Source organism: Danio aesculapii, chromosome 8 (genome assembly GCF_903798145.1).
Source record: "Danio aesculapii chromosome 8, fDanAes4.1, whole genome shotgun sequence".
NCBI lineage: Eukaryota > Metazoa > Chordata > Actinopteri > Cypriniformes > Danionidae > Danio > Danio aesculapii.
In genome coordinates this window covers 20,453,004-20,475,153 of record NC_079442.1, presented here as the reverse complement: position 1 = coordinate 20,475,153, position 22,150 = coordinate 20,453,004, and the positions used below count along the sequence as shown (strand labels likewise).

The 22,150-nt window shown below is 37.1% G+C and overlaps 1 protein-coding gene across 1 annotated transcript in view; it reads left to right on the top strand.

Moving 5' to 3' along the window:
- gfra2a (GDNF family receptor alpha 2a) overlaps positions 1–22,150 on the top strand; it is a 163,086-nt gene that overhangs the window by 133,271 nt on the left and 7,665 nt on the right. The window contains exons 5-7 of the mRNA XM_056463394.1: positions 1,071–1,180; positions 4,324–4,464; positions 8,386–8,549. Coding sequence (XP_056319369.1) covers positions 1,071–1,180; positions 4,324–4,464; positions 8,386–8,549 — 415 coding nt within the window. The remainder of the gene's footprint in view (positions 1–1,070; positions 1,181–4,323; positions 4,465–8,385; positions 8,550–22,150) is intronic.

Sequence of the window (22,150 nt, the reverse complement as noted above, 5' to 3'; positions counted from 1 at the left end):
CCAACAATGCAGTGTAGCATTTAAAACATTCATTCTTTAAATGACTTAAATATTTAAAACTTCATTTAAAGAAAATACTGAAGAAAAAAAAGTAAAAGTAGTATAATTTTAAAAGAGATTAAACTAGTTATTGCCATTGTAAAATGCAAACTAGGTGAGGATATAATAAGTAAAAAAAAAAAACTTTTTTTTTTTTAAAAACCTCTACCCGTATCGTTTTCCCAGGAGGCTTATCTTCAATGATCAACCATGTGGGAGCTGCAGAATAATACTGTAGCTGCTGCCAAATGAACATCTGGACATGTGTAAAAAGTCTATACATAAAAATACTAATATGTCAGGCCCTACTTCTATGCTTATATGCTAGCTCCAATGTAGATGTCAGCATGTAACTGAAAACATCTACAGTTCAAGTGTTCAGATAAGACAGCACAGCAGAGACTATAAATGCAAAGGCCAGATGACTATGTGTTGTGTTTGTGTGTGCGTGTGCGTGTGGCTGGACTGCTGATGTGTGTGGGCGCTGAGAAACGTTCACTTGTTGGCCCACACAGCACTGCTGTCCTGGACGAGGCCGACGTAAACACTGCATGTCAATGGACTCTGTAAACTAGTCCGACAGTGTTTAAAATTCTCCACAACAACAAACTGCAAGTGGTTTATTTATTGCCTTGCGCAGACAGAGAGCGGAAGGCTAAGACAGAGAGAAATGACTATCAGACAAGAGTTCAAGGGTCTCTCATGCTAAAGACGGGATATCCGGTCTTCTGCTTGACCTCCAGGATGCCCCTCAACTACACGGCCGGCAATGATGACTAACTGGTGGACGGAGGGATAGGGGGAATGAAAGACAGCCATAGAGAGAGAGATGGTCATGATTTCCCCTTATCTTGAGGAAAGAGCAGTGATGTGTGAACTTAAACTCTGTCCTTTGTGGACTGCTGCTGGTTTCTTCAGGCATAAACATGCACAGACTTTACCCATTTGTTCAGCCCTAGGCGAAGCTATAGACTGAGTCCGCTTTGTTTTTCATGTAGTTTGATGTTGGTTTGCTGTGTTTTTGTGGCAAGGTCACGACTGGCTGATTTCCACACAAACTGTCAGATGACCCCTCACTCCATCAGCAGCTGCCTCAACGACGACTACCAAGCATGCCTCGCGTCCTACACCAGACTTATCGGTGAGTTTGACTTTGTGGCTTTATTCTCTTTGACTATTACAGAATTCAATGTTGTGGTTTTCATATGCTCATTTTACACAACAGGATTTTGCTGGGGTCAGATGTTGCTTAGACTGGATATTAGCTGCTTTCCTATATAAAAAAAATGGTATGATTGTGAAAATGAATTAAAGAAGGTAGAGATTAGGGGTGAGTGATATAGCCAGAATACTATTTTAGGATACGAGTAATTTCATGTCATTATATCAATGTATTTCACAATATACAGTAGTTATTCAAATTGGTAGTTGTTCAATAAAATAAAATAAAATAAAATAAAATAAAATAAAATAAAATAAAATAAAATAAAATAAAATAAAATAAAATAAAATAAAATAAAATAAAATAAAATAAAATAAAATAAAATAAAATAAAATAAAATAAAAAAATAAAACAAACTTTAATACAACACAAATGAAAATGACATGTTTGTTTTCTTTTGTATGCACTATAATGGATTTTTTTTTGTTTAATTCTCGATAAACTGAAAATCAAAATTGTGATGTTATGACCCCAGTTGCTTTGTTCTTAGTACTTTTTCTTTTTTTTATTTATTAGTGTAACACAGCAATCTCTGAATACATTTATCATAGGGGAGGACTCTATAGGTCCTAGGACCCAGCTGGGGGCTTGCGAGAAATTATAATATTATATGATATTATAAAAAAAATATCTTGCTAGAGCAGATATTGATTTAAGCTTAGTATGATTCATGTCAGTCGTCAGTCAATAAGTGAATCCTATATATATATAGTTGAAGTCAGAATTATTAGCCCTCCTTTGAATTTTTTGTAAATTTTAAATATTTCCCAAATGATGTTTAACCGAGCAAAGACATTTTTACAGTATGTCTGAGAATATTTTTTTTCTTCTGAAGAAACTCTTAATTGGTTCATTACGGCTAGAATAAAAGCAGTTTTTAATTTTTTTAACACCATTTTAAGGTCAATATTATTACCCCCTTTAGGCTATATATTTTTTAATAGTCTATAAACAAGGGGGCTCATAATTAAGGGGGGCTAATAATTAGAACTTAAACTATATATATATATATATATATATATATATATATATATATATATATATATATATATAGAGAGAGAGAGAGAGAGAGAGAGAGAGAGAGAGAGAGAGAGAGAGAGAGAGAGAGAGAGAGAGAGAGAGAGAGAGAGAGAGAGAGAGAGAGAGAGAAAGAGAGAGAGAGAGAGGCGACACAGTGGCACAGTAGGTAGTGCTGTTGCCTCACAGCAAGAATATATATATAGGCGACACAGTGGCACAGTAGGTAGTGCTGTCACCTCACAGCAAGAAGGTCACTGGTTCGAGCCTCAACTGGGTCAGTTTGCATGTTCTCCCCACGTCCGCATGGGTTTCCACCTGTTGCACAGGTGGTCCACAGTCCAATGACAGGCTGTACAGGTGAATTGTGTTGGCTAAATTGTCCGTAGTGTATGTGTGTGTGAATAAGTGTGTATGTGTTTCCCAGTGATGGGTTGCAGCTGGAAGGGTATCTGCTGCATAAAAAAAAAAATGCTGGATAAGTTGGTGGTTCATTCTGCTGTGGTGACCCCAGATTAATAAAGGGACTAACCTGAAAATAAAATTATATATATATATATATATATATATATATATATATATATATATATATATATATATATATATATATATATATATATATATATATATATATATATATATATATATACATATACATATATACATATATATACATTAATTTCCTTAATCTAAGATTTCAGTCATGTTACTGGGTAGGCATTAGCTAAGTTAGCTAATCTTAGTAAAGACTAGTAAAGCCCTAGTTGAGTAAAAATAAATTAAACTGATTAACACTAGTACATTTTGAAACAATGGTTATTTTAAATTGCTGTTTGAAATTGTTACTAAAGCTTGTTTATTTATATAGAATATATATTCATTCATTCACTCATTCGTTCATTTTTCTTGGGCTCAGTGCCTTTATTCATCAGGGGTCGCCACAGCAGAATGAACTGCCAAATTATCCAGCATATGTTTTACATAGCAGATTTTTTTCAGCTGCAACCCAGTACTGGGAAACATCCATACTCATTCACACACATGCACTTTGGCCAATTTAGTTAATCCAATTCACTTATGCCGCATGTCTTTGGACTGTGGGGGAAACCGGAGCACCCGGAGAAAACCCCCACAAACACGGGGAGAACATGCAAACTCCACACAGAAATGCCAACTAACTCAGCCAGGACTCGAACCAGCAACATTTTTGCTGTGGGGTGACAGTGCTAACCACTGATCCACCATGCCAACCATTCATTCATTCATAATAAGTTTAATAAAATTGATCAAAACAAAGAAAATGCATACACACATGAAGTTTAAATTTAAGATTTTAGAAATAAATTGAGATGACAAAAATGAAAACAGACAAATGTAACATTTAAAGGGCTTCAGAAAGAAACTACAGACTAATAAGAACAAAAAAAGGGTACAGATGAGCAAAATAATCATAAAACTATGGAGTTACTATGAAAGCAATCTCCTTATAGAACAAAGATAATGTGAACAAACAGGAAAACTAGAAATTCACACTAGAGTTACATTTAAGCCCCTTAAGTGTAGAATTTTTAAAAATACTTCGTAATGATTGTAGCTTATCAGATTGTACAAATATAATCGCACAATCCCACAATCAACAAATATGTCAATCCAATTATCACAGACCACCAATTTCAGCCTAGAATTGTAGAAATATATTAGGATTTTCTAAAATGTATCACAGACAACTAAATATTACTGAAATGGCCCAGTGTGAGCCAGGCTATACTAAACAGAAACATGACGCAAGTGATGTCCAGACAATGTCTATAAATAGAAGAACACCTCATTTCCACAAGGACCAACACAATTCACAGAAAAAAACCTAGCTTTTAAACAAACTAAGCTGATGATAATGAAGAATGAAACATTTATTACAACAGAAGAGTTTGAATTGGTACAACCTAAAGCTGAACCAATACTTAATGTGACAGGTGCCCATTATCACACATTATTTAGGAACCAATGCTATATGTTTATTGGATTGTTTTTTTTTTTCCATACAGGTACAGATATGACTCCAAACTACTTGGACTCCGGTCATTCAAACTTCACCATCTCTCCCTGGTGTACCTGCAAAGGCAGCGGAAATCTGGAGGAGGAGTGTGAGAAATTTCTGCAGGACTTCAGAGAAAACACCTGTCTCCGTAAGCCTTTCTTCTTTTGTTATTAAAGCATTTCAGTTGTAAAAGTTCCAACTCGCAGCTTAGCTTGTAGAATTTGCATTTGATTCAGAATGTATCCTCAGGTTTGTGATAAACACTTGAAGATATAACACGTCGGTTGTTTGGAAATGGTTTTCGTCGCTACTGTTTAAACCTGAATGTTGCAGCTGCTGTGACGGTATTTGAAAGCTGCCATATTTTGTGTTTACTTTCTCTTTCAAGCTCATCCCATGTGTGGAAGCTCTACCCACCTGCCGAATCATAAATGTCAGATTGTTTTGCAACTAATGTCATGCTTGTTAGCAAAAAGTAAACATGTCGGTTGAGGCTAAATAAGGCTCCCACCCTGGTTTGTTATCATGCAGTTCTACATGGCTCCTTTTTTGGCATGCACTGTAATAGTGAAGTCAAGATAGTACAGTTCAGACATGCAAGTGGATTTTAAAATAAGCCCAAACTATATTTAAGTGTTTTACATCCATATGGGTGTCACACATACAAGTGTCAAACAAAACATACAGGGGTTGGACAATGAGACTGAAATGCCTGGTTTTAGACCACAGTAGTTCATTAGTAGGGTGTAGGGCCTTCTTTTGTGCCCAACACAGCATCAATTCGCCTTGGGAAGGACAGATTTAAGACCTGCACTGAGGCCAGAGGGATTTTGAGCCATTCTTTATGCAGAATAGTGGCTTCATATATGCTTCATTCTGGGTTTGCAAGAGTCTGGGTGGTACGTTTCTTTGGGGCTTCTCCACACTATAACTTTCCTGAATGTGTAGGTGGACTCACAACACTTGTTTCACATTGTCCAAAGCCCAAGATTTTCGCTGGTGGCACCATTGAAACCAACGTTTAGCATTAGGACGAGTGACCAAAGCTTTGACTATAGCGACCCGGCCTTGTAAATTGACCCTGTAAAGCTCCCATCGAACAGTTTTTATAGAAACAGGAGAGTTGAGGTGCACATTTATTTCTACAGCGAGTTGGGCAGCTGTGACTATGTTTTTGTTGTTTTTTTTAACAAAGAGAATATGCGTGGGATTCAGCGTACGCATGTTTCATACATCAGAATTTTTACTGCATACGCACATTTACAGCTTTGTGCGTACGCAATGTTTCAGTATGAATTCAACGCAAGTCTTTGTACATGAGGCCCCAGGTCTGGAACTTATGTTTTGTTTTGTTTTCAGTTTGTTGGTAGTCATCTGTGGATTGCTACGACTCTGGATTGCCTTTATACATCTGTTTGCCCCTGCATTGGCCACTGCTTGCCTGACCATTCTAATAAACCTGCATGTAGATCCACACCTCTGTTGTCAGTGTCACATCCCTGGTTACAGTAGGTTAATTTACTCAGATTTTATGAAAGAGCTAAATTTTACTACCCCCTAGCCCTTCCTCTATCAATAGTTAAAATAGCATTATTAGAGTCACAATTGTGAGGCAAATAAAAGGGAATTTAAGATGATGAAGTTCAAAACAAACCTTTTCATATTTTAATTCTTGGCAGGATTTTCTTCCAGAGAATGAAATAAAAAAACAGGATGGAAACTAAAATAAGATATAAAAGCTACAGAGCTTCAGGCATTTGCTCAGGAGACATTTCATCTAACGTCCCACTGTGAGATAGGCTAAGAGAGATTTTTTAAGTCAAAACAAGCATTGATACAATATAATTTTCATAGATTGTATGTTAATAACACCTCTGTTACCAAATCTAGGGAGCTGCTTTCGAAGACTACTTTTTTAGGAACTGCCTGGCGACATGAGGGCTCTTCCTAAAATTGTAACTGTGTTACATTGTAAATGGTCCATCAGAAACAACATCGTTTAAATAAGTTTTAAAATTATAATTAAAAAAATCCCTAAAATATAAATTTTTGGCAGGTATCGAACATCACTTACACTGTGTTGATGTTATTTCTAAGTGAGATGAATACTTACATAGTAAATCAACAACTTCTGCTCTTTTTCATTCATTCATTCATTTTTATTTGGTCTAGTCCCTTATTTATCAGGGGTTGCCACAGTGGAATGAATGTTTTACACAGCAGATTCCCTTCCAGCTGCAACTCAGTACTCTCACATTCATACACACACTCATACACTACGGCCAATTTAGTTCATCCAATTCACCTATATACCAAATGTCTTTGGACTGTGGGGGAAACTGGAGCACCCAGAGGAACCCCAAGCCAACACCAAACATGCAAACTCACACAGAAATGCCAACTGGGACTCCAACCAGCGACTTTCTTGATGTAAGGTGACAGTGCTAACCACTGAGCCACCATGCCGCTATATTCTGCTCTTTTTCACAATATTATTTATAAAGCAGATTAATGATGAATTTGGCTTTATTTTTTTAATAGTTTTGTACGTTAGACAATAACATATAAAGACCTCAGAGCACTATAAATTACATGATTAGTAAATATAGGTTCATGTCATGTAAATATCTTCAAATGGACAGTTTTTTTTTTGTTTGTTTGTTTTGGTGAAGCCAGATTGAATACAGCACTGTAGCTCATTTAGTACATGTCCTTTCTACATGTCCTGTGAAACATGGTTCAACAACAGATCTCAAAAGCCATATCAAACAATTCTGTGAGCACATTTTAGTGAGTACATTTTCTCTTTCAGGTGAACGGTCCCTTTAACAATATTGGTTAGGTTTAGGGTAGGGTTTGGCACAAGCAATGTATTCTCTTTTTATGAGATTGTCATTTGGCTTTACATAAATATAGGTAATCTTATATTTATAATTATCATGGGTTGTTTAAGACAATCCCATAATGCAGGGGTAGGGAAAACACATGTGGCTCTTTGACCAAAAATATGTGGCTCTCTTCAATATTATTTAAACATTTTAAAAATATAACTGTTACTAGAAAGTTTTCTATTGAAAATACAATTACAATTCCCTTTATATTGTATTTTCTACAGCAAAATGAGTAAGAACTTGGTTTACAATATAAGGATGTTTCAACGAGTGCGCATATGTGGTGCAGTGGTTTAACATGCGACAACAATAAAGGGCAAGTTATATTTCTTACATTTCTATGGTAACTTATATTTCTATGGTAACCTCACACACGTAAATTCAAACATTCATGAATGGTGATGGCCAAAAAGAAAAAAAAAATCTGTAAATTGTGGTTCATACATTGTGATGTGTCATATTTGTTTATTGTTGAGTTGTGCATGGACATAAATAAAGGTTAAGTTATATACACACACCCCATTTGGCTCTTTAAAAATGCATTTGATTTAAAAAAAAAAATCTGAAATGGCTCTTTGCTGAAAAAAGGTTCTTGAACCCTGCCATAATGTCTCATAGTGTGCCTGGGAAAAAAAATCAAGATGGTGGTCAAAATGAAATTACGTAAATATGCATCATTACACACTGAAACGCAGTAATCAATATTTGTGTCCTGGTGTTTGACGCTAGCAACATGTTAACATCAGATTCTTTTGAAATAGCTGTGAGCTTGTTAGTGAAGTTGTTGCCTTTTAAAAGAGTTTTATATATTTATGTAGGCAGCAGCTCATGGAGGCAGTAGTCTGTTTGTGTGTGTGTGTGTGTGTGTGCGTGTGTGTGTGTGTGTGTGTGTGTGTGTGTGTGTGTGTTTGTGGTGAGAGGATGTGTGTCCATGTTTGTTTTTCTAGCAATTAGCTAATCCAAAATCTGCTAGCGTTGCAGAATTAGTATTTAACTGAACTGCTGACCCCCAGATACAGCTAACTACTCCTCCTCGCTCATCACAAACTCGGGGAGGAAGACAGATATTGCTTTACTCCTCAAGGGATCAGTCGATTTAAAGTCTCTCTGACTTCCTACGGAAATGTTCTTTTATGAATATATGCTTTGAAGCTAAAGTTGTTTTTCTTTTGTTACAGGAAATGCTATTCAGGCCTTTGGCTATGGGTCACTACCCAAGCCTGATCCTCAGCCTACTACAGGCTCAGTCAAACCTGATCTTGAACCCACTGCCAGTGTCCCAAAAACAACTATGGAACCCAGGGAGGATCCCTGCATCATCTCCCCCTGTTCAAATTTAAATGTAAGTCAAATTTGATTTATATAGAACCTTTAGCACTGAATAAATGCAGTGTACTCATTTTAGATTATTTATCCAGTCAGATAAACACTCTGTTATTGTTACAGGTTTAAGAATATTATGTACTTTTCACAATCACAATAGGAATGTGTAATATGCTTGTGGGAAAAACGAAGACATTATTATAGGTATATTTAAAATTATTATTTAAAATAATAACATTAGTGGAATAAGGGCACAGTGCACTGATGGCGTGTTTACATGAGACCATTTTCAACTAAAAACTCATTTGTTTTTATTATTTTATGCATTCTGACCATTCATTTCTATACCAATAATGTCCATGGTCAGGGAAATGCTAGCTTTTGAAAAATCAACAGACATAAAATTGTGAAAATAATCATGAACTTAACTGATTTAAGTGTTAATTGTTTAGTCTATAGACATGCATGAGTACATGACACCCAAAACAACAATAGAAGGCTACATGAGCTTAGAAAAGGTGCATATTGCTTATTTACATATTCTGTAGATCAGTGGTCCTCAAGCACTGGGCCATGGACCGGTACCCATCCTGGTCTGTGGATCAATTGCTACCGGGTCGCACAAGAAATCATTAATTATTTCCATTTTATTTATTATCTAAGTCTGAATGATCTTTTATTTTGAATTTTTTTTTTTGAAAAATGACCGTATACATCTTGGTCACTTGAGTACCCAAATTTAACCCACAAGCAGCAAAATAAGTAAGAATCGGACGTCTTTGGAAAGTTTCTTTGCTAAGGGGAAAAGGCCCAGTGGAGGACTGTGAACTGCCAAGGATTAGCACCGCAACCCATTTGTCAACAAATCATGTGAATCCACCATGTCTGTACAAGAAGATCAACTGCTGGAGATTGCAAATGACGGCGGATTTTAGGGGCCGTTCACATATTACTTTTCTAGAGTTTTGGCAAGTTTGTTATTTGCAATGGAGGTGTGTGGCAAACAGCATGACACGCTCGCACCTTCAGGTGCACCTAGTTTAATGATTTCTGCAAGTCACATGACAAGAACTGACTGATTAGCTTCATACTATGTGAGGAATATACACATTTGGGTAGACTAATTGACTCAGACAAGCACAGAACACCCAGACACTGCAGTGATTTGTTATTTTCTCCATATATTAAACTTGTATCAGAGTGACAGTAATGTTTTGTCAGCTTGCCATCTTCTGCGAAAACGATTAATGGTGACCGAGCAACCTACGAATCACGCCCACGTCCTACCCCCCCACCGGGTCAACAGTAAAATTGTCAAGGTTGGGGACCACTGCTGTAGATGCAATAAAGATGACAACTCCCCCGATCCCATACTCAGTCACAGCATCATCAAAGAGCAACTTTGTTTGTTGTGAATACCTGCCCTCTAGTGGCGAAAATTACATGTGCCTTTTACTCTGCCTTTAACAGATTTTCAGTAACACATTAGTGGTGAACTAATACTCTTTTTTTTCATATAAATTCATTCGTCTTTAATTAATGCACAGATAGGATTAACTGAAGTGGAAAACTTTAAATTGGAAAGGACAGCTTTTACCTACTGTAGTAATTAACTAATTAATTTACAATATTGATATATTGATAAGGTATTAATACATCATGAGTGATTTGATTAACAGCTAGGGTTCATATGATGTCTAATGTGAAACATCGCGATGGACGATGGCATCGTCATCATAGGCGACGGTGAATTAATCATTTATGAATAATTAATTAATTCATAACGAATTAATTATTTGTAGCCTACCGTTTCAACTACTATATCTGACCTGCATGGTCCTTGTTTTACCCATAACCAAATCATGAATAATAAATAAAGATAGGTTACACACAATTTACCACCTGTCAATCACTTTTTCTGCGGGACTGGCATGAATAGGCAGAGTGATCTATGTCGTTATAATGGCATTGACAATCTTTTCGTACAACCGTGAAAGCGAAAGATTGAAGCAGTGAACTAACGCTGTGACACGTTACCTGATAGATTCAAGAGACTGAAGAGTCGTTAGATTAATGTTTAACAACTATAGTGAGACGTGATTATCTTTTATAAAATGTCTGACGTGCACTGGTCTCTGGGGTTTTGTGCTCAAAGCACCCGCTGCGCGTATGCTGCAGCGCATGCCTGTGTATGTGTGTGTGTGGTCACATTATGTGCGTTTTCAGCAGAATAGTGTGGAAGGAGGGCTTTTCCGAATTGCTAGGAGAAACGCCAGTGTGGACGTGGATCGTTTCCATTCTAAAAGACGTATTAGTGTAAACATGGCCCAAGTGTGTATTTTTCGTGAGCGGGTTGCTGCTGCGATGGGGGCGGGGCAGAGGATCACGATGCCGGCTTAGCATTGTGATGTCTATCGACCATCAGCGATGGATGATGGCATCGTCTAGCAACCCAACCCTATTAACAGCAATTCATATTTTACTATTAAACACACTTTATTAGTTACTGATTGAGTTTTCAGCAATGAATGGTTTAGTTCTTCATCAATCATACATTAACTCATGATTATCTGTGCATTACCATTCAGAATTAATAGATATTAGTGTAACCGCATTGCTAAGTGCTACCGTAAGTGCTACCACATAATCATATAACTCCAATTAAGATGTAATTATGTTTGAAACCCATATACTTTTTTCACAAGGATAAAAGTAATAATAAATGATTGTGTTTTAGTCACAGAAACAGAAGGTGAAGAAACAGCTCTGCGAATGAATTAAAACATTGAACGCGTTTCTAAGTTAATATTTAGATCTCGCCACTAATATAGCAGCATTTAACATCAATTAAACACTTTGCTGATTTATTTAGCAACACATGCTGTAGTGAAAAGATAACATGAGGGTATTTACACATAGGAATAGTGTATGCTAACAGCCTCTTTGCATTTACTTAGCATTGATTGGACTAGTTGACAAAAGTCAAGCTATGAACAACTGTAGAATAAACAAACAACAAGAAATAAATGAGTTGACATTTGTACCTTTGTTTGGTTAATTGTATGCAAATACACACACACATTGCAGTGCAGTTTTTCACCTGAGTGCAAAATACTCTCTAGAGACATCAACGGGCCCATAATTAACATATTAACAGTGGAAATGTAAAATGATTGAGTGTGCCCCTGTAAACAACACAAATATGATGAGACAGAAAAATGTGTCCTCACAATTTCCCAGAGGAGCCACAAAAGTGCATGTCACTGTGTACACAATTCATGATGTGTCTGTGTGTGTACGTGCTGGGCCAGTAGAGCAATGCTTAATTTATTGTAAAAATGATAATTAGTGCATTACCCAAGCAAGAAGTTTATAATTAGAGACTGCCTGAGGGGAAAACATTGTCAAACTTCTCCATTCCCCCGCAATTCAGAAACGTGTCAGACACGCATCACAGATTCACCCTATTGCTGAAACTCCTTTTTTCTTATTATTCTTCTGGTCCCACTCAGATGAAAGATGAATAGTTTGCCATGGGCCATTTTTCTCATTCTGACAGGTAGAGAGAAAATGGGCAAAGTCTCGCTCTGTTTACTGTGTTTTAATTCCAGGCAGGGTTTGGCATCACAGTGATTTTTGGAGGTGAAATTCAAAAGGAGTGCTTTGCTTTCTCTAGCAGGTCCAATAGCACTTAAAGTTTGCCTGAGGCAGGAATGATGTTCCCTCACAGAATCTACATGTAGCAGTGACACTTCTTGCTCATGGGCACAAATGAGGGATCTTTTCTATTCACCCAACACTATAAAATGTCTTCAGTGCTTCACTAGTGAGAGATATCAGATAGGCACATAATTGATACAATAGAATCCTTATACTAGTCAATTTTCTGAATTTTCTGACTTTACATATCTACTGTGTCTGTCAATAATTCACCAAAAATAATAGTACTATGCAAGAGACATAAATATATTAACTGGGAGACTGCAATTTATCTACATAACTGCCTTCATTTTTTTATGTACAACAGTATCATACACTCTCAGAAATAAAGGTACAGGAGCTGTCACTGGGGCAGTACATTTTCAAAAGATACATATTTCTATTCAAAGAGTTCATAATGGTACGTCAAATGTGCATAATAGTACCCAAATGTACCTAAAAAGTACCTTTGATGTACCATTCAGGTACAAATATTTACACTGTAAAACCCAACAGTCAACTAAAAATTGACTGAAAGTTAATTCTACTCATTTGAAAAGAGTTTTGAACTCAGTGTTGAAGGTGATGAGTTACTTAAATACTTCATTACTTCAACTTAAATGGAGTAAGTTCACAGTACTCATACTGATTCATTTTTTAACTCAAATGGTTTGTAGCAATCGGTTTCCTCAAACAGTTTGAGTTTTCTTCATTTATTGGGTTTTACTGTGCTCAAATTGCTTGTTTTACTCAAATGGATTAAGTTCACAGTACTCATTAGGATTAGTTTTGAACTTAAATGGTTTGTTGCAATCGGTTTCCTCAAATAGTTTGAGTTACCTTAACTTTTACAGTGTACCTTTTGAAATCGTACTGTTTGGGAGACAGTTCCTGTACCTTTATTTCTGAGAATGTATGAATATGGCATTGCTTTGAATGTTTACTAAGGAAATTGTTATATTAAAGTGCCTTGGTTCCCTTTCAATATAAAATAATTGTTATCACTTTTTTGGCCTTTTTTGTGCGTTTTGTTGACTTTACATTGCTATTACATGCTAGCTAATTCATGTTAGAGTATTTGTAGACTGCTTAATATCGGTTGCTGCTCCATAAACACACATTCTGACTTGTAGTCAGCAAAAGTGTGTTAAAGAGACTATCAAAATAAAATGATATCAAAGTATTTACGACGCATTAGAGAATCTCTTGTTGTCATCTGATGGCTGTCAATCTGCACTACACACAAAGACCATGTTGCTAAACAAATTATATTAAATACTAATACTATTTATGTAAAATATTATCTATTGTCCAACAATATGTAACACTAGACATACAGAGACTTAGAATTAGTAGATGTTGTAGTAGCAGTAGTTGTCGTTGTTGTAGTAGTATCAGAAGTAGCAGATGTTGTCGGTGTAGTTGTTGTAATAGTGGTAAATGTGGTTGTAGTAGTATCAGTTGTAGTAGTATCAATAGTAGTAGTCATTGTAGTAGCATCAGTTGTAGTAGAAGTATATGTATATGTATATATATATATATATATATATTTTTTTTTTTTTTTTTTTTTTTTTTTTTTTTTTTCTCCATATGTATGTACTTAGACTATCCACCTAGTTACCTTTACATGCACACACTGTGTTTTCATGTTTTTGTTGTTGTTTTGTTCTCTCTGTATGTGATCCCGTTTTGAGTACTACTTGCATATCCTAATAATAAAAAAAGACATACTGAGACAACAATTTTAACCATTTTAAAATGTTGTAATTCAATTACTTAAAATATCACCCCTATAACTATAGTACCCTGATGTTTTCTAATTGTGTGTATATTTTATTCTAACTATGTAATTTTATTAAAACTACAAAATTCAAATTAGTCCTAAGGGCGACACGGTGGCTCAGTAGATAGCACTGACTTGCCTCGCAGCAAGAAGGTTTCTGTTTCGAGACCCAGCTTGACCAGTTGTCATTTCTGTGTGGAGTTCTCACCGTGTTGGCGTGGGTTTCCTCGGGGTGCTCCAGTTTCCCCCACAGTCCAAAAACATTTTGGTCAGGCATGTCCAAGCTCGGTCCTGGAGGGCCGGTGTCCTGCAAAGTTTAGTTCCAACCACAATCAGACACACCTGGGCTAGCTAATCAAGCACTTACTAGGCTTTCTAGAAACATCCGTGCAGGTGTGTTGAGGCAAGTTGGAGCTAAAATCTGCAGGACACCGGCCCTCCAGGACCGAGTTTGGACACCCCTGATTTTGGTAGTTTCACAAAGCAAATAAGTTAAAAAGAACAGTGGTTGCATTTTGATATAGCAATTTTTCAATATCAAATAATAAAAATGTACTTTTCCCATCATGAAATCTATTTTCTTTAGCCTTTTGGTACACTTTTGCCGTGCTAGGTACCCTTTGCAAAGGGTACCCAAAAAGTGGTATCGTACAGTTCGCTTTTAGGTACCTTTTGACAGTGGAAACGACCATAAAAGCATACTGAACTGATAAGTTGGTAGAGTATTATTTGGCACAGTCTTAAATGAATGGTCAGAATTATACCTATTGGGGCCTAGTAGTGACACAATTTTGGTAGTTTCAGCAAAGCAAATGAGTTAAAAAGAAGAGTTGTTGATATGGCTATTTTTCAACATCAAATAATATAACGGTTACACTTTATTTTGATGGTCCATTTGTTGAATTTAAGTTACATTGCAACAGTTTCTCGTTATATTATAAGTAGACTGTTAGGTTGGGGTTAGGGTTGGGGTTAGGGTTAGGTTTAGTTTAAGTTGACATACTTTTTCTTATATAAATTTCTTATAGTCAGTCAAATGTCTGTTGAAGGAGCAGTATCAACAGATATTAAGCAGACAGTCTACTAATGCTCAAATGGACCATCAAAATAAAGCGTTAGCAATAAAACTTTACTTTCCCCATGATGAAATCTGTTTTCTTTAGAACAAATAGTATATTATGACAAAAAGATTAAGCATAATTATTCATACATAAAACAAGTGATGTATCATGTTTAACCACCATATAGAAATACATCTCAGCCACCTGTTGTTTCCTGAAAAAGTGTCCACGGTAAGGTTGATCTCAGTATGGTTAATGATCTTATCATCTCTAAAATTTGAGAATTTAAATCATGAATTGTGTACACATTCATTCATTCATTCATTCATTTATTCATTTTCGTCTTGGTCCCTTTATTAATCTGGAGTCGCCACAGCGGAATGAACTGCCAACTTATCCTGCACATGTTTTACGCAGCGAATGCCCTTTCAGCCGCAACGCATCTCTGGGAAACATCCATACACACTCACCCACGCTCATACACTATGGACAATTTAGCTTACCCAATTCACTGCATGTCTTTGGGCTGTGGGGGAAACCGGAGCACCCGGAGGAAACCCACACGAACGCAGGCAGAACCAACCGACCCAGCTAAGGCTCAAACTAGTGACCTTCTTGCTGTGAGGCGACAACACTACCTACTGCGCCACTGAGTCGTCGTTGTGTACACAGTGACATCAATATTAGAAATAATATATGAACATATGCATTCTCAACTAAAACCTCTTAAAAATGCATCACTTATCTGACACAACAACAGTAGCATTTGTAACTAGTATACTACATACTTTGTATAGCAGCATTTGCAACTATACCTAGTTCAGTGCTCCACCATTATGCTTTAATGCAATCACAGCAAGCATTTCTTTGTGTTTAAAATAAGTATAACAAATGTCTAATAGATGTCGAAACTAAGACGGATTGGTTAAAACAAGGCTAAAATAGGGCTGTCAGGTAAAATCTACACTCAAAAAATGTCATTGGATGAACTCAATATAATTGAGGGCAGGATTTCCATCCAATAAATTTGTTTAGCACCAACTAATAATAAACTATTTACACAATTAAATGCAATTGAGTTGGCCCAACATGACTATCAAATAAAAGTTTGAATACATTTGTATTTTTATTCAACTTAAAGCCAAAGGTCTTATAATATCATGTATATGTTGTACATTTTCAAGTCTCTTAGTTCTATTTAAAGTTATCCAACATTTTTACGCATATTTCATGAGTTACATAAACAGTTGATTGAGATTGATCTCAGAACTAATTTTAGGAAAGTTATTGCTCACTGAGCAAACTGAGCAAAGCAGCAAACTACATTTTTTGCTAATTAAGCTGCCAACACCCAAAGCATGGGTGCTTCAGCAAGGTGGCAATCTCCAAACTCTAAGCATTACATGAAATTCTTCTAAATCTTCAAACTGAAGTAAAGATTAAACTCTAACAAGTCTTACTATTAACTTTAAACACCTAAGATTACTTTTATTGTCAACATTTCCCTCTTTTAATTCAATCCCACGCAAAGCATGCAGGGAACTACAAATCCCCTAACAGGTAGTTGGACCAACACAATTCCTTCATGTTGCCCCAACACAAAATGCTTAAGTTAACTTAATGATTTACAAATTTAAGTTGACTGAACATAACACAAAGAAATTGGCCAAATAAATTACATAAATTGTGTTGTTTTAGTTCATTTTAAACAGGTAGTTTGAACAAGCAGCAATAATCTTTTTTTTTTCAGTGTATGTCTATTAGATTTTCACTGACAGCTCAATTTAGCCTTGTTTTAGCCAAGTTGAATATGTTTAAACATCTATTAAATACTAAATTGTTTGGTGGGCTGCAATCAGAGTGAGAACCTGTGGTGTAACTGGTACAATACTGCACTGCTTGAAAGACTTTCAGCTTTATCAGATTTTGCTCAAAATAATACCACAGAAAATAATAATACTCTGAAGTGCACATTTCTCCATATTGTTGCCATGTCGCATGATAAGCTGTCAAGAATGCACCTAGTTTTCTTGAAGCACAGTTTATTCTAACAAAAGTGAAAGGAATTAGTGTTTTCTTCAAGGATGAGCGATTATTCGGCTATTTGTGTGTTGCTTTGATCAAATGCAATAAAGTCTTTGAGTGTTTCCATGTAAACAATCAGGACAAGTGTGAGGGGCCTAATGCAGAGAGATGAGACGTGAAGGAGTGCGGGAGAAATGGTCGTAGGGGAGGAGAAGAGAAGTGAAGAGTGGGCTTTAGCAGAGCTGTGAACAGAGATCTGGGCTGATGTCAACAGGCAGCTGACACACATCAGCGCTCTCGCTAATTAATTGGCTTTTAGTCACTGTCCTCTGTTTCTCTCACCCCTCCGCCTGTCAACACATAATTTCTGTCCCATCCTCCGTCTCTCGCTCTGCCTCTTTTTTTTCTATCTCTCTTTCTCTCTCACTCTCCTTGCCAGCTGCAGTTCTGGCGTTTGCCTAAGCCTGCATCTAATTATGCGTGTTTACACAGGAGATGCTGAAAGTTCACTGCGTGAGCTAACGCTAATTCAACGCAATCACTACATTCATAGATCAGGTGAAATGTCACAGAGAACAAAATAAAGAGACATGCCATACACAAACATTGATATATAATTAGATGGCAGTAATTCTGGTAGTATTCCCTTCATTGAAACCCACTTTGTACTGGATGGGGCATTTGCAATTATGGTCATAAACTGGAAGATATAAACATAATGAGGTGAATTCACTAAGATTGAATTGCACCTACTGATGGTGTTGTTTATTTGCACAGGTTGTTTTCGCAGCCAAGGCGCTAAAGGAATTATGCAAATCAGGCAATGTGCAAAACATAGTAAAATCGCATCTGTGCTGAATGCAGTTGGCACCGAACAATTCCATGAGCATGGATTCTTGCAAACATTTTAAGTGAGATGGGATAAAATAAATTAAATATATACAATATAAGAACATTAGAATTAATCAACATGTTTCCCCATGCTGAACATGAATTTTATAGTGTAATCACAATAATTTTACACTAAACTAAACACAAACTAAAGCAAGTCAACTTCAGATTTATTTTTGACAACATAAAATACAGCCACAGGCCTTTTATTTTGCAGAAAACTCAGTGACCAAAATTAGGCAAAAGCAAAAAGTGCAGTAAAAAGAAAAATAACTAAAGTTCATGAAGGTTACTGTAGTCACAAATGGGTAGTCCATGTAGAGACTTGATCTTGGTATTGGCAAGGCTCTTCCCCAGTTCAGCCAAGCTTTTTTTTTTTTTACATTTAGGTTTAGGTAAGGACTTTGGGCTGTAATTTTATTAGGTCAGAGGCGCTCTGTTTAGAGCTGTCTCGTCCCTGTATGAACAAAGTAGGAGTTTGGTTTGCATTGCCGGCAATAAGTCAGACTTGTTTCCAGTCCATGTTGGACTCTTGCAGACCTGCCCTTTGTCACCAATTCTGTTCATAATTTTTATAAACAGAATTTCAAAGCGCAGCCTTGGGCTGGAGGGGGTGCGGTTCAGGGACCACAGAATTTCATCTCTGTTATTTGCAGATGATGTTGTTCTGTTGGCTTCATCAAAAGTGGACCTGCAGCATGCACTGGGGTGGTTTGCTGCAAAGAGTGACGCAGCTGGGATGAGAATCAGCACCTCCAAGTCCGAGGCCATGGTGCTCCACCCGAAAATGGTGGTTTGTCATCTCCAGGTCGGAGGAAAGTCCTTACCCCAGGTGGAGGAGTTCAAGTATCTTGGAGTTTTGTTCACGAGTGACGGAAGGATGGAACATGAGATTGACAGGCGGATTGGTGCAGCAGCAGCAGTAATGCTGTCGATGTACCGGTCCGTTGTGGTAAAGATGTAGCTGTGTCCAAAGGCAAAGAGACTATGTCTCTCAGCTGGCCTGGGAACGCCTTGGGATCCCCCCAGAGGAGCTTGAGGAAGTGTCTGGGGAGAGGGAAGTCTGGAGTTCTCTCCTAAGACTGCTGCCCCCATGAATTGTTTTACCTAATTTGCTGTGTAATGTGTCTCTATAGCTTCTGATAAACATTTGCAAGAAGCCCAACTCATGCTGCATTAAAAAACCCCAATCCATGATAATTCACTTCCACCTTTTACTGAACTATGTTCAGTCTTAACATAATACTTCCCATTAGACCTAAATAAATTAAACTTGCCTTCATAACTAAATTGAACTTTGGACCAGTTATCTGTCCACACAACATGCCTCACAAAGGTCAGTTTAGGCAGACCTTGATTTTTTTTCTTCTGATGAAGGTTTAGTCACTGAAGGCTTTCAGTTTAAACCATCTTATAAATTGACACTGTATGTTGGAATATAGATCCTTACTTTGTTCATTTCTGCCTTTTGGGCCTCTGTTGAGCTCAATTTTAACTGTCTAAATGCATGTTTAGTCTGTTTAAAATCCACTTTTGCTATTTTAAGGATATGGAAAATGGTTATCGCAGCTAGCGCGTAGTCTAAAAGGGATGTCCTTATTCTTTTAATGCAACCCAGGCTCATTCTCAAAACGTAGTCCCAAAGACCTTTCTGGAGGTCGCAAAATGCTTGCATTTTTTGGTTTTCGCGAATCCGCGGGAGGCCGCTGTGTGCGCTTTTTCGCTTCTCAGATGTCTCCCGCGAGTGCCGTTCGCGCCCACGCTGTTCTTGCGTAAACCCACCAGAGGCCGCTGTCGAACGAACGTCTGTCTGTCCGACTGGCTGAATGATTGACTGGGCGACCCACCCTCCTCTTTCCCTGAACCAAACCAATTTTACCGATTGACCCGCCCACCCTAAACCCAACCAACAATTTACAAAAGCCGTCCAGAAAAAGAAAAGCCCTTGTCTGAATTTTTTTTTTTACCACGTTTTCGGATTTTACCACATTCTCAACCTATGAACTTCTTCACTTTATTTCTTGGATTCTGTTTTAGTCTTACCTGATTTCTGGAACCGCTCTTCCCCGCACTCGAACCTGGTTGTCGTCGTGGGAGCAAATGCATTTGATATTTAAACAACTTGGTGGAAGACATGAAAATGGTTCCTGTGCTAGCCTGAAACTATAGCCTAGTGCAGCATTGTGCCTGTTGTGTGATAGGGCCCTATATGTTTTTGATCAACTTTTTTTTCACGTTTGATGTCGTTTTCAGTGAGAAGTTGGTATAATACAAAGCAAATCATCTTTTAGTTACCACCAGAGATATTTTGTTGTACAAGATTAAATTGTTATGGTGTCTCAGAATTAAGTTTTTTGATATGCTTTCATGCACAATGAATGCCTCCAATGTCACTAGCTGATAAGGCAGCGAGGCAACAAGTCAAGTGGCATACGGTGTCTCCATATGGAGTATGAAAATGGCAATCAAAATAAATCACACATCCTTCAACACTTAACTGGTTTGCAGGTTGCTCACTAATAAGCCACAGGGGTTTGTGGTGAAATCCCACACATGCTTTAACAGCTCATATAATGCACTTACTTTCAGCATCTCAGAATCACTCATTCTTTCTAATAGTCCTTCATGCTCTACCTTTTAATCAGAGCAGGAGAGATTAAGATCGATTGAGTCTCGGGTAAACAGCTCAGTGTGAAGAGAAGGCTGACTAAGGGAGCACAAATTGAAGCACTAAATCCCAATGGGATACAGTCTCTGCCTCCTGGCCATTGTATGTTCCATGTGGCCTTTCGGATTTCTGGACTGCAGCACCTGATTAAACCGACCTCTTTGAAGGAGGCAAACAGATGCAGGATGTTGCCGCAAGAATGCCATTTTAATTACAAAATGCTGAGAGGTGTTCTTATTATCTTTTGAAACAATTCAAAAGCAAGACCAGGAATCGGCATTGTCCATGTGATATTCTAGCATCGTATCTTGAAGGTGTTGGGAGATGATTACATCTCTTCTAAGCCTCAGTAGTCTTATTGCAAATGCCAAGCTGGCAGCGCGGATGTACTCCAGACCCGGCTGAAAGGTCTCTGTCTTTATTCTAACATAATTGAAAACAGATTTATTGGATTAGGGTGAGTCTGCAGTAGTTCAATCCCACCCTTCTTTGTCATAAACAATACCGCGTTGACGTCTTGACAAACAAGCCTTGATGACCTTGTTTGGGGGAATGGAGTTTTACAGTGCGGGATGCAAGAATAAATGTATGGTTATTGGAGTGAATAGGAAGGCAGTGATTCGCACATCCTTGTAAAGACCTTCAGAGGAACGAGGTCTTATGAGAATTCAGCCAATTAAAGGGAGATGGCCAAAAGCAGTAGCTTAAAATAAAAGCAAGTTGTGAAGAATCATGGAGCCATTCAGGATGTATGGATTTCTGGTCTGGATTATAATGTAGGGGGTTTCTACCAAAATTGTAAGTAAAACTTTAGGATATGAAGATCTAATGTACTACATTAAATGTAAATATGACACAGTAAGTAGAAACAGTGTTTGCATTGTAAACCAATAATGTTAACAGCTTCAATGCATACATTTTATTTACTCATTTGATATAGTGAAGTCACTGTGATAATAATAATAATAATGATGATGATGAAGAAGATGATGATGATTATTATTACTGATTTATTTGTTTATTTATTGTTATTATTACTGGGGTTTATTGATGTTCAGAAAAAGGATATTACAAAGGGTCAAATGTCATGGTTTTAGTGAAAAAGTACACCGATTTTATAAATAATGTATGCATAAAATTCATACCATTTTGTTTTTTAAGCTAATTCACCCTAATCTTTGCCTCTCAGACTCTCAAAAGTGATTCACATTTGTTTATATAGTGAATTATAACATTAAAATGTTTTGAAAACTATAATATCATGAAATAGCACAATCAAAATCCCGTTTCATGCTGAATATGTGGAAGCAGCAATGAATATGTGTCCAGCAGTCAATCTAGTGCATGTTTACATTAAAGCAGTATTGCATATTGTAAACAGCTCCAACAAAGGCTTTAGGATTGGTACGATGATACTTCTGCTGTACCTCAGGGCATTCTGCCCTCATACTTGCTCATATAAGTAATCCTACTCTTTGTTCACATGTGATACT